The sequence below is a fragment of the Acomys russatus genome, chromosome X (genome assembly GCF_903995435.1).
Source record: "Acomys russatus chromosome X, mAcoRus1.1, whole genome shotgun sequence".
Taxonomy (NCBI): Eukaryota; Metazoa; Chordata; class Mammalia; order Rodentia; family Muridae; genus Acomys; species Acomys russatus.
In genome coordinates this window covers 346,161-360,434 of record NC_067169.1, presented here as the reverse complement: position 1 = coordinate 360,434, position 14,274 = coordinate 346,161, and the positions used below count along the sequence as shown (strand labels likewise).

The 14,274-nt window shown below is 36.9% G+C and overlaps 1 protein-coding gene across 4 annotated transcripts in view; it reads right to left on the bottom strand.

The window, feature by feature from the left end:
- Cdkl5 (cyclin dependent kinase like 5) overlaps window positions 1-14,274 on the bottom strand; it is a 170,553-nt gene that overhangs the window by 27,978 nt on the left and 128,301 nt on the right. For all 4 annotated transcript variants that reach the window (XM_051141721.1, XM_051141722.1, XM_051141720.1 and 1 more), the window contains 4 exons: window positions 12,828-12,887; window positions 10,666-10,756; window positions 8,041-8,230; window positions 1,673-1,753 (listed from right to left, as the gene is read on the bottom strand). In XM_051141721.1, coding sequence (XP_050997678.1) covers window positions 1,673-1,753; window positions 8,041-8,230; window positions 10,666-10,756; window positions 12,828-12,887 — 422 coding nt within the window. The remainder of the gene's footprint in view (window positions 1-1,672; window positions 1,754-8,040; window positions 8,231-10,665; window positions 10,757-12,827; window positions 12,888-14,274) is intronic.

The following is a 14,274-nucleotide window of genomic DNA, read 5'->3' as shown; positions in this document are numbered from 1 at the left end:
TATTTTAAAAATTACTAAATGAGTAAGGCCCAGACTGATAAGTATTGACTACATGAAAAGAAAGTATTAGCAGAACCCAACTGATTATACCTATTAATTTATGTCTAATTAAACCGAAAGACTGTTGCTATTAAAAATAGCAGTTCTCAATCTGTGTTAACACCAGTGCTTTATTAGAGTTCCATATAACATAATATTTGATATTTAATTAAATTTTGGAACTGTTGAGACAGAAATGGTTTACTGTAAGAGTTCTGAAGTCTTTTATAAGTAAATGAACACTGTGTATCTCTAGAAATGTTATATGGTATGTGGTCTTTCCCAAATTCCAGAGCCCTTCTTCCATGTCTGTTCCCTGAGACACAGGTGAACATGCCCTGAAACATAGCAAATTTCTAAGAACATAGCTTAGTAACTTGTTAGTGTACTAAGTCTGCCTTTTAAAGTTTCTGCACAAAGCATGACCTCTAAATTTTGACAGCCGAATGACTAGGCATAAAACAAAACTGATCCATAGTCAAGTATTAAAGTTCTACTCTGATACAATCAATGCTTCCTCTACATTTAGTACCTGAAATAAAAACTGGCACTATATGAAAAGTAGTTTTCACTCAAGGGACTATTGTCTGCTGAGGTAGAGAATCTTTGTTTACTTGCTTATTTTGGAGACAGGGTCTTTGTAGCTCAAGCTAGCCTCAAACTTAGAGCAGTCCTCCTGTTTCAGCCTCTCAATGCTGCCATTATAAACATGTGCCACCATGCTCAGCAAGAAAATATTAAATAAAGATTTTTGAGGAAGAAGAGATAACAAAGCAGCTAAGAGCACTGGCTTTTTTTCCAGAGGACCTGGGTTTGGTTCCTAGCACTCACATGGCAGCTCCCAACAGCCTGTAACTCCAGTTCCAGGAGATCTGATGCCTTCTTTTGGCCTCCACAAACACTGCATAACACGGTGTACAGACAAACATGCAGACAAAACACCCATATATAATATGATATTATATTATAGTAATAGATATTTGTATATATACACAATATATAATATTGTAATTGTGTATATTATATATACATACTATATAATTGTAATTATATATTATATATGTTAAAATTAATTTTAAGGATGTTTTAGTAGTTTGGAGTAGGATGCCTACTAACAGGAAGGCTAGTATGAGGAGGATCACTCAGGCTATGATGTTAGTAATGATCCTGATACATCGAAAAAAAAGTTAGAAAAAGCAATCTGCCTAGGGAAGAAGAGGCCCAGTCAGACAAAACAATTAGATTCACTGATTCAATGTGTATAGACTATGAGGGCCTTCAATGTTATAGAAAAATAACTGTAGAATCTTGTGTCATATAACACATCCACTTTAAAATTTGTTTTAAGACATGTGCCCAAGTAGTTCTTGAGTGCCAACAAATATTCATTATTCTGCCCATTTTAGGAAAGCAAATTAGGGATTACATGCTCCTCTCTAGCTGGACTGAGTCAACACCAGATTCCTGTTACAATCATAAACAAATTACATGCCCTTTAACATGGCATACTCCCCATTAACCATCTACTAACAAAACATTTAATTCATAAAAGCATGCTATGGTCCCAGAGTAGGCAGAGGAGAATCCACAAACCAAAGGATTTTTTTTTTTGTACAAGCATATATTTTCTTACCTTCATTAGGTCAAGTAAAACACTATTTAAAATTCCAAGGTATCTTCTCTCTAATGATTGAGGATGGTTAACAGCTGGAAACTGTAAGGATAACACAGCATGAATGTTACTATTTGACAAAGGATATGTGCATATGCTTGTGAGGGTTACATAAGGCAGCATTGTGACAATCCAAGTCAAATTATTGTTTATATATTACTTTGGTGTCTATATATTTTAGGTATGAATTAATAGGGCCAAATATTAAATATTGAGGAAACATGAAAGATGATACCTAAAGCTAGACAGATAATACTGCAGATTGTAAAATGAATAAAAATCTGAGCCTGTATATCCTGAATCTTGCCTGCTTATACAACTTACTTCTAAACAATTTATAGACAAATTTTGTCTGTTTCAACAGACAATTCTCAATACTGACAAACTGAGGAACTAACAGAAGGGTAGCAAGAGTGGTTTTGAAGTACTGAGTAAGATACTGGCGGGATCTGCTCACTTATATACCTTTCAGATATTGAGTGCTAGTAGCTTGTAATACATATTTTCTTTATACCAACATAGGAATATTTCAAAGTACAAAAATCCGTAAACATGTGTAACAAAAGGACAGAAGGACTAGTTATGTAGTAACATCAATAAGGCATTAATAAATACTCATGCTACCATCCCTACATTATATTCTGTAGTGCAAGAGACAAACTTGAGGAATTCATTGGTGGTTTTTCTTTTTTGTTTGTTGGATTTTGGTTTTTCAAGACAAGGTTCCTCTGTGTAGCCTTGGGTGTCCTCAACTCCCTCTGTAGACCAGGCTGGCCTCAAACTCACTGAGATCCACCTGTCTCGCTAGTTCTGGGATTAAAGGGGTGCGCCACCACCTCCTGGCTTTCATTGTCTGATTTAAAAGGAATTGAGGAACTCTGAATCTGGTGCCTCACATTTGACCATGTCCCCTGGAGGGGGAGACCTGGTGGCACTCAGAGGAAGGACAGCAGGTAGCCAAGAAGAGACTTGATACCCTATGAGAATATATAGGGGGAGGTAATCCCCCTCAGGAACAGTCATAGGGGAGGGGAATAATGGGAAAATGGGGGGGGGGAGGAATGGGAGGATATAAGGGATGGGATAACCATTGAGATGTAACAAGAGTAAATTAATTAAAAAATTAAAAAAAAAAAAAAGAAAAGCTAAAGCCAGGTATGGTAGCACTCAAAGGTTGAGGCAGGAAGGGCTTAGGTGCAAGAATAGCCTGGGGATGTTTAGTGAGACTCTGTAGCTATAGAAGAACCTGTGGATGTCTTGAACTCAACTTAAAAAAAAAACATAGGGAAGTAATGCTGAGCAAGACATTTTAGGTATATTATCCTTACATTTTAAAGATGAGGAAAATAATCAGAAAGTTCGAATAACTGGTTCAAGGAAAGCTACGTAATTAGTGAGCAGAAGTCCTATTTGCATCTAAGCCTGTGATCCAAACCCTCACTCTTTCTGAAACAAACTACCTCTCCCAAGGGAGCTGCAGAAGTTCCTTTTGATGATGCTACTGAAGCATGAACTATCAATAAATATTTGAAAAAAAGTCAACAATCTTAGCCATAAGGGGAATGACAATTGAATATGCCTTGAGATTCTATCATACCCTAGTCAAAATTAAGAAAACAGCAGCAAATGCTGGTGAAGATGTGGGGAAAGAAGACTTCATGTTCACTGCTAATAGGAATGTAAACTTGTGCAGCTACTATAGGAATTAGCATGGAGCTTCCTCAGAACAGCAGAAACAGAACTGCCATCTGATCTACCAGCTATACCACTCTTGGGTATCTGCTCAGAAGGAATTGACAATGACATGCCACTCAGTTAGTAGAATATTCATACTTAATGCAGCATTATTCACAATAGCTAAGATAGGAATCCAGCCTAGATGCCTAGCAAAGATGAATAGATAAAGAAAAGGTGACATATTAGCACAATGGAATCTTATTCAGTCATCAGGAGAAATGAAACCATGTCAGCTGTAGAGAAATGGAAGAATTGAAGATGGTCATGTGAAACAAAACAAGTCACACTCAAGAAAGCAAATATAGCCTTTCCTTTCAAATGTGGAATGTGGATTTCACTCTGAGGCCAAAGGAAGAGGTCTGGACAGAGGGGTAGATGAGACAAACCAGGGTAGTGGGAAAGAATATATCACATGTTTTGTCTCTTATGTAAATCTAGGTTTGTGTGCGTGTGTATGTGTGTGTGTGTGTGTGTGTGTGTGTGTGTGTGTGTGTGTGTGTGTGTATAAAAAACGAAGAGGAAGACTATTTTGGGGGGTGAGTTCAAGGGACCTGCAAGAGAGGGGAGGAAGAAGGATGTGGGAGGGCAATGCAGGTGGTGGACAAGGGCAAGATATAATGATATATATGTATGAATATAGTGAAATTATTTTGTATGCTAACTAAAAGAACAGAAAATAAAATGGGGTAGGGATTAAGAAAAGAAAATGTATTAAATATTTACTTGCATTCTAAGCTATTGAATAGGCCTAGAAATGTCAAAAATTACTCACTGTTCAGATTCTGAGGCATAGACTTAGTGAGGCCTGTAATAAATCAACTAGCAGCAGACCAAGGTTAATGACATCACGATTCTACAGCCAACTATTTATTCAACACTATGCAACACAGCAAATACCATTTTAGGTGAGCTATGAAGGAAGCAGTTTCTTTCCTCAAGAAATTCATGATTCTAGTGAGGAGGCATATTTGCAAACAGCTACTTAATTGAGTATGTAATGGGAGTGAGCAAAAAGAAAGATGTGATCAGAGTGCTACAGGAACTCAAAACAGCCCAGATTAACACTCCGAGAAGGGATACACAGGCTTCTAGGCTGGTGCTCAGAGCACAAGAGATGTGGTAGTGCAGCACTACAGAAGACACATGTCATGCCAAACAAAAGGTGGCCTGAGAACATAGGAAAGAGATCACGACAATTTGTGATGAGTCCAAAGGGTCTTTAATGTTAATAGTTTAAATTTTATCAGAAATCATAGACAGTTTTAAGCAAAAGGGAGACAGATTTAAATGTGTGGTTGGGGAGAAAGTTCAAGAGTTTGGCTTGCAAGTAACTCAAAGTTCAAGTAAGGCTGATGGAGTGAAAGAAGCATTAGAGGCAGATAGAAAGGAAATGCCATTGAACTTGATGGGTACCTGTTAATTATCAACTTGACAGAAGTTTAGAATTTTCTGGAAATGGGGCCTCTGGTCATGTCTATGAAAGTTCTCTTGATTACCTTAGTTGATGGAGAAAAATCCATCTTAATTGTGGGTAGAACCACTCCTGGACTATATAAGGTGGGAAAGGGAATTAAGCAATAGTTTGCCTCTCTCTGCTTCATAAGTGAAGTTGCAATGAAATCAGCTCCCTCAAAGCTCCTCCGGTTGTAACTTCCCCTACCACGATGGACTATAATCAAAACTAAGGGCCAAAATAAACCATCTCTTCCTTTAAGTTGTTTTTTTTTTGGGGGGGGGTATTTTATCCCAGAAATAGGAAAATAAAGCAAGACAATATGCGTTAGTTTTTATGTTTAATGTTGTAACCTAATCAAAAGTCATAATTCGGCTAATACAAGCAAAAATAAAAGGAGAAAAACTAGTCTGAAGTAACTTCGGCACATTTGGAAGCGGAATTGAAAGCAGAAGGGAGAGGAAGGAATGAAAAACTATATGCACCTCAGTTTGTTCATTTCTTCCAAGTGTCCTGATCCCAGTAAGAGCTGGGGCTGTATTGCATATTCACATGTGAACAGCAGTGTTCTCAAACAGAAACTGCCTAAGATCCAGAAAGTCAAAGATAAAAAACAAAGCGCTTTGCAAATGGCAAGATCACATTGTGAACTTGTCATAGAATGTTAATTGATGATTGCTGAGGAAGAAAAGTTACTTTCCTTTGGGGACAGAGCTGCTGGGAGGTCACTCATACACACATGGAAAGCACTAACTGGACTTGGGTTATCAATAATAACAAGGATTAAAAATAATGGAGGACATGAAGTTTAGATGGAGATGAGGTGAGAGGACCCTAGAGAGAGATGGAGGGAGGTAATAGTTGGACATGATTGAAATACATTGTATGACTATACAACATTTTCAAAGAATAAAAAAAATTAGAAAATATTTTTAAAAGATAATAGCATGGTTTTAGAATACTACATATGTACTGGAAAAGAAATTAAAAGATGGGATGATGAAATTATTTTATAGTTTCTACAATGACTACAAATTGACACATTGGCTCAAAAATGTAAAAAGCTGCTTTTGGGGGTAGATGGAAATGAGCAGTTTATAAATCACTCATTCTGATGAGGTACCTCTAGCAGTTACAGGTTCCTCATTTGGGAAAAATTTATGATTTTGAAGATGTTTTTCATTATATTCTTAGCAAACAAGTCTTGCACAAAGGTAGCAAGGCTTCTGACTTCTACAAAGATTTAATGTTTCACTGTCAATGTACAAGAAATATCTGTGGTGCCGCCCCTCTAAATCTGCAGAATCCAAGTAGTCACAACCATCTTCCAAGTCACCACAAATTTAGTTGCCTAAGTAAACACTGGCCACTTGCACATTTCTATCATTTGGAGATGCTTAACAGTTTGAATAAAGAGACTATATGAAAGAGGATTAGTTTGCATTCCCACCAGCAATGAAGGAGTGTTCCTCTCTCCCCACATCCTCGCCAACATGTGGTGTCATTTGAGTTTTTGATCTTAGCCATTCTGATGGGTGTAAGATGGAATTTCAGTGTCGTTTTGATTTGCATTTCTCTGATGACTAAGGAGGACGAGCATTTCTTTAAGTGTTTCTCGGCCATTTGATACTCCTCTGTTGAGAATTCTCTGTTAAGTTCCAAGCCCCATTTCGCAACTGGGTTGTTTGGTTTTGTGGTGTTTAATTTCTTGAGTTCTTTATATATTTTGGATATTAAACCTTTGTCAGATGAAGGGTTGGTGAAGATCTTTTCCCATTCTGTAGGCTGTTGCTTTGTTCTCTTGACAGTGTCTCCTGCCTTACAGAAGCTTCTCAGCCTCATGAGGTCCCATTTATTAATTGTCGACATTAAGGCCTGGGCTGTTGGTGTACTGTTCAGGAAGTTGTTTCCTGTGCCTACTAGTACAACCACTTTGGAAAGCTATCTGGAGCTTTCTCAGGAAAATGGGAATAGGGCTTCCTCAAGACCCAGCTATCCCACTCCTTGGAATATACCCAGAAAATGCCCTACCACACAACAGGGACATATGCTCAACCATGTTCATAGCTGCTCTATACATAATAGCCAGAACATGGAAACAGCCTAAGTGTCCCTCAGTAGAAGAATGGACTAATAAACTGTGGTATATTTACACGATGGAATACTACTCAGCTATTAAAAACGAGGAATTCCCAAAATTTGTGGACAAATGGATTGATCTAGAAATTATCATAATGAGTGAGTTCACCCAGAAGCAAAAAGAGACAAACGGTATATACTCACTTATATCAAAACACTAGTCCAAGGGATACGTACCATGAAAATCTTTACTTACCAAGAAAGTGGGTCAGAGGAGAGGATATCCGATTGAGACTTTAGGCAAGAGTAGCATGGAAGAATAGGGAAATAGTAGGACCCATAGGGTCCTGGAAACGTACAAGAAGAACTTTATGACAGGCAGATCTGGATCCTGGGGTCCTCCTCAAACTAAGGCACCAGCCAAGGAGAATATAGGCAGTAAGCTTCGAACCCCTACCAAGACCTAGCCAATGAACATGATACTCTCCACCGTTGAGTGGAGAGTGAGATCTGACTCTCACACGTACTCTGGTGCCCCTTTTCTGACCATGTCCCCCGGATGGGGAGACCTGGTGGCACTCAGAGGAAGGATAGCTAGTTACCAAGAAGAGACTTGATATTCTGAGAGCATATATAGGGGGAGGAGGTCTCCCTCGGTCACGGACATAGGGGAGGGGAGAAGGGGAGAAATGGGAGGGAGGGAAGAATGGGAGGAAACAGGGGAAGGGCTAACAATCGAGATGTAATATGAATAAATTAATAAAAAAAAGAAAGGATTAGAATATGATAATGTACATGCTAAAAAGATTTTGAAAAGTTAAACTTTACAGATTAGGGAAAAAAGACATCATTAGCAGCTCCTACTTGACAACTGTAACTAATTTTCCATTTCACAAATACTATATAAGATTCAGAAATGAAATAATATAGTGAGGATTAAAAACACTGTGATGGGAAGGGAAGAGTGTGCAATGCGTAGTTTAGGGTTGCATTGTGCAATGAGCAATAAGTTAAATACTACTAGATTGACTCCATTTTCGATTTTAGCAAAGCCTCTTACCCGGAGCCCATGGAAACGAGGATTACTATAGAAGAGCTTCATCTGCTCAGATGGAAGTGGTCCTAGCACCTTCTGAATAGTAAAGAGTTGGTCAATTTCACTTTCTCCAGGAAATAGGGGCTGTCCATCACTAAGCTCCCCAAGAATACAGCCCACCGACCACATGTCCACAGACTTTCCATAGGGAGCTCTGAAAAGCAAAAGAAGAGACGATATTAGCAACTGAAGACACAAAATGGTTTAATAATTCCCAACTCATTTTCGACCAATTCATGACTTAAACCATGAAGGTACTCAAGGAATTTAAAATGGCCACTAACAAAAGTGAGACCGGAAATAAGGATTTAGAGCTATGTAAGCAGAAATTCAGAACGTAAGTTTGTAACCCACACTCAGAAAGAAAACAGTGTATATCTTGAACATGAATGGCTTTAATAAACTGTAATGTAGTATACAAATTGGATGAGAACATATCAGAGGATGAAATGTTCCCAAGAAATCTATTTTCAAATAATTATACTTTAAGATTGCTAAGTGTCAAGATTTATATCCGTTTTTTAGCTTTAGTTTGGTAGAATGTTCCAATGCTTTTTAAACCTTAAACAAATACTGAATGTTATTTAGCTTCTGATTGCTTAGTATCACAATTCCCAACAGGTAAGATGAATTACTTGAATATAACTGTACTTTATACGAGACATTCTGATAGCTTTTTCTATCAAATCATGTTTTGATGTACTTAGGGGCTTGTACTTCTCTTCTGGGACCTAGGTCACTAGAGAGCTGTAGAAAAAGAGCCTGCTACAAATGGAGGCCATAAATGAAAATCTAAGGCTCCCCCAAACAGTGTTATAGCTCAGTACCTAAAGACTAAAATAAATTTATTTATGATAGTTTTAAAATAAAACCTATATATACAGTTTCAAACATAAATAACCCAAGCCTTAAAATGAAAACCCAAAGTAAAATATATTAAAAAAACCTCAAATGAAATTCTAAAATCCCATTATAATAACACAAAACTTAAGCTAAAGCATTGTTAGCATACAGAATAATAAGTTACTGCAACAATAACCCAGCATTTCATTTATCTCATTTCCTTCTCCTCCCCCTCACAAATCCTAAAATCACAAGGACAGTTTTGGTAGTTTTTGGGGCAATGAAGTATACTGATTTTAAAAATATTATTTAAGATAAAGAAAACCTGTCCTATGGTACTACACTAAAAAACTGCATATACACACACAAGCACACACAAATTAGCATGGAAATCTTAAACTTGGTCCATTCAAATTATGGTGAGTAACCATGACTTACTTTGCAAGATAAAGCAAACTTCTGATTTAAGAGACTAGTAAAGATATTTAAAACTCAATAATTTTTATTGACTCTAGATCAGCAACAAATTAAGAACTGCATCAGATGATGGCTGCTAAATGTTAGAAAATGAATAGTTAACAGCCAACAAACTCCCATGAGTGAGACACAAAGTATTAGCAGATGAATGACAGAGCATCTGAGAGTGGGAAGATGAGCAAAGTGGATAAGTGTGGAGATGTTGCTGAAAAAAAATCAGCAATGTAGGTCTAATATGAATAGCCATTCATCATTCAATAAGACTTACACTGCTCAGAAGAAAACTGATAATTGGTTCAGTAGTTACCCTGTGTCTAGCAAAGCGGCTGAATGTATCAACAAACCAGAATATCAAACCAGAATATCAAACTGACCCTTTGTAATTCATCTTGAATACTTCTATCAAGAGGTAAGATTTTTTTCTCCATACTTTGAATTACGGCTTGGTCATGAGACATGCCTTGGTCAATAAGGCAAATGCCACACGAAAAGAACTTGGATAGCACCTTTGCTTTTGGGCTGAACCTATTGATGAACAGAATTGTCCTATCAAATTTGGAAACTTGAACTAGTTTACTGAAAGGTAAGTCCTGATGGATTCGTGATGGTCTGCCAAGGGGCTAGGAGAATGGCTCAGTTGCTAAAGTGTACGCCTTGCCAAAAATAAGGACCTGAATTTAGTTCCCAGAATCCATGTAAAAATGTTAGGCATGGTGGCACACACTTGTAATCCCAGCAATGGAAAGGCAGAGACAGTAGAATCCCTGGGATTCATTGTTCAGGGAACATATGTTGACAAATGTGTTGCAGGACAGTGAGAGACCTTATCTCACAAATGTGACTGATGCTCAAGGAATGATATTCTGGCCTCTACATGCACATACACGCAGCCACCCCACACAAACATGCAGAGAAAACCAAAAAGGTCTATCAGATATCAGCTGAAGTTCTCTCAATCAACTAGCTCTGTCAATCTGCTAGCTAACTGACTACCATCAATCAGAGTGACTCCAAAAGAGGCCACTCCACTGAACCCAAGTTACAGTTACTGGGAACTGTGATAGATAAAATAAAACTTGGGTGTCTTTTTTTATTACCAAAAATATGCAATTGATATATATATATATATATATATATATATATATATATATATTATGTGTATCTCACAATATATATGTAACCAAGTTTTTTTATATCCGTTATCCCAATGCGAATTATAAAGAAACAATACATATGTATAAGTCACTCAATTTCAGAAAGATAACTCACCCAAGTAGCAGTTCTGGGGATCGGTACCACCTTGTAGCCACATATTCTGTGTAATTAGCATTATTGCCTTCTGAGAGATTCCGAGCAAAACCTGAAAGAATAGTAATTTCATGTTAGCAAAATATTCAACTCTAGTAATACTTTAAAAGCATACCAAAATAATATAATGACTAATACTGAGTGGACTATTTATTAAAAACATCTTTATTTGAAATAGTTAGGCATGTTCTTATGTTAAAATGTGCATGATGAATTTTCTGCAAATTCAGTCTTTATGCTAAAGATATCAATGTTTTCAAATTCATCCTGTGCTTTAGGAAGCATTCACATTATATTTTCAAATAAGCTCTCTTAAAGCTGAAAATTTTAGGAATACAATTAAGTGCCCACTAGGGACAGAAGTTACAGCAACATTAATTGTGCTATGTGAGACCTACATTGTACTTGTATATTTGTATTTGCTGAGCTGTTCCAGCCATTATGCAAACAATTAACCGTTGGCAGCAACAGAAACAAAGAGGCTGAAAATTACTCTTCGCCCTTAGTGTTGGAGAAGAAACTTAGGAATATCTTAATCACCTTACAGACACTAGCATTATTTTTGTCCTTCACTCTTTCCAAAGGTTTAAAACCACAAAATGAACAGTGAGATAAACTAATTACCCATCTAACTCACCAAATGCAACAGAAGTTCACCATCAGGGTTATAGAGAATTGAAAACGTTAGAATTGGAGTAAAAATTAAGGTTTGTGTCAGTCTGAGAAGCAAAGATTAGTATTCCTTAAAGTAAAACAACAAGAAAAGAAACAACAGCAAAAGGCAAAGCCCCTAACTTCAGCTAATCAATTTTTCTTACTGAAGCGTTTGTTGAATAACTATGTGCACTTCTGAATGGGGCTCTTCAAGCCAGACAAAGGAGTTGCCTCTCTGCCAGGGAAGGCAATTAATTAGGAAGTCCTTCCTTGATGGGGCCCACAGGGCACAGAATGCCGCATGTAGTGTTGCCAGAAGGAACTTCCTGAACACTTTTTAAAGAAATAATGTCAGAGAAACAGTACCATTTTCCTCCCGTTACTGATCATTCTGCAGGCATTTCTTTTGTATTTACGCTTGCTTTATAATCTTCAGTCACCTGGGACCTTAACAGAATCATGGAGGCATAGTAAATAGAGTCCAAGGGACCCAGAGTCTATTGACACCTTGGGAGGCAATAATAAACGCAGACAGCAATTCATAAATAGAAAATATTCCTGGACACCAGTGGAGTCCAAAAGAGGGAAATCAGAGCCCTTAGAACTGGAGTGAGGGGCAGATCTGAGCTGCCTTGGGGGAACTGGGACCTGAATCCAGGTCTTTTTCAAAACCAAGAAGTATTCTTAACCACTGAGCAATCTCTCCAGCTCCTAATAATATTCTAAAGGGTTGCCATTTTATTTTACAATATAGATTAGGTAAAAGGATAATTTCAAAAGCTGACCTCCTGGGGCTGGGAATACACTCAGTTGGTAGCATGCCTAGCATGCAGGCATCCCTGGATTCTACCTCTAACATTGCATAAACTGGGTGTGATGGCACATGATCGTAATCCCAAAACTCAAGAGGTGGAGGTAAGTGGATCAGAAGTTCAAGGCCATCCTTAACTACATAGTGAGTTAGACGTGAGCCTGGGATACATGGGATCCTATTTCAAAACAAAATAATTTAAATATTTAAATCAACTGTTGAGTACTAAAGATAACTAAAAAACTTGATTTAGTTGTCTAGTTGTCTGCTTCTTTTCGTAAATGCTCCTTTCTGACATATTTATAGGGCCATGACCTAAACATTAACTCAAGATTTTAAAAGTTTCCTAAATTATTTAAAATATTTAACAGCATTTAAAATACAATTACCTATGTAAGAAACAATAGAGATTTTCCATTAGGAGTATAATTTTTATAAATTTTCCTATATATTTTAGAAATATATACACCATACACCATACAACAAAGAGAAAGCAAAGCTATCCCAGCCATCAACTGGGAGCATATGAACCAACTGAATGCTCTTTTCCTAATTTAAATCAAGACATAAAATTATTTTTAAAATACCTTTAAAAGCTACTCATGTGTTACATTAAATTAATTCTCTTAATATTGGAGTTCAATTTCTTTTAACTCACCAAAGTCACATAGCTTCAAGACATCATTGTGGCTAATTAAAAGATTTTCAGGCTTTATGTCTAGAATACCAAGATTAAAAAACAGTAAGTAAAAATGTTCTATGTTTTGCTGATTGACATTTGCAGCACTGCAATAGCATCTAATTAAAATCATCTGAGCATGATTTGGCTAGAAAACTGTGCAATGTACAGAAGAGTAAGACATTTTATGCTGCTATATAAAAAGTTTCAATTAATTTTTTATGAGACGTGCAGATGACAATTACCAAGATCCCTAAAACCCCAAAAACCTCTCTCTCTCCTTTTCTCTGCTAAGGATTGAATCTAGAGCCTACAACTTGTTGAAGACATACACCTTAACTCTGTAAAGAATTTTTAAATGATTAAATTTAGGCCAGTATGTTTCAAGGAATTATTTTTGCTTCACAAAACATTAAGAATACAAGATTTTGGAGATTGAATCTAAAATTTTTATATCTACCTGCTATTTTTAAAAATGCACATACCAATAGTTAAACAATATGATCTTTATTGAAAAAAAAGCAAAAAAGTAAAAGTTTCTCTGTATAATTCCTATATGAACATACCTATTTTAGCTTTCCCATGTGGTTCATAACTGACAACATGTTGAAGTTAGGCTAATGAGTCAAGGTTTCCATTTCCCCCAATAGATCATGTGAAGACATGATAAATTTGCAGAAAATGAAGTTGAACTAATCCACTGAGAGGTATCTTTCAATTTTATTTGTTGAGACAGGGTCCCATGTATCTTAGTCTGTCCTCCAACTCCTATGTAGTCAGAGATGGCCTTGAATTCCCAATCCTGTCTCTAGCTTCCAAATGCTGAGAATACAGGTGTATTCCACCATGACCAGCTACAACTTTCTTTTTAGAGTTTCGTAGAGCTGAAGGGTGAGGTGAGTATAGTGGACTCTACAGATTTCCCAAGCATGTAGATTGAACCAAAGGTCTTACACATGCTAGTAAAGCACTCTACCATTTAGCCCCAGGCCAGAATTGTGCCTACCATTAATCAGCTATACATTTTCAGTCTCATAATGGAAATACACCTAACTCATCTCCTCACTAACATGCTAACGTGTAACACAGGCTGTTTTTATTACTATTACCTAAGACACTAGATGCCCAGTTAACCTGGGGGTTTATCTATGACGTCTACAATCCTGATAACAGGGTAACTACTATGAGAGTCAAATGGTAGAATTTGGAAATCTTTACACATTTCAGCTACTCTTAAAAGTAAGACCAATTTAAAGGTGATTATCCCTGCACATTTGACCAGATAAATTTAATATCATAATCAGCAGCAGCAGCAGCATAATACAAAGAAAATACAGACAAGTAGACATGTCAACATTTTCTGATGAATTTTTTAGCTTCATTATTTAATCAAATTGTGTCCCAGTGCTGTAGAACTTTACAGTGT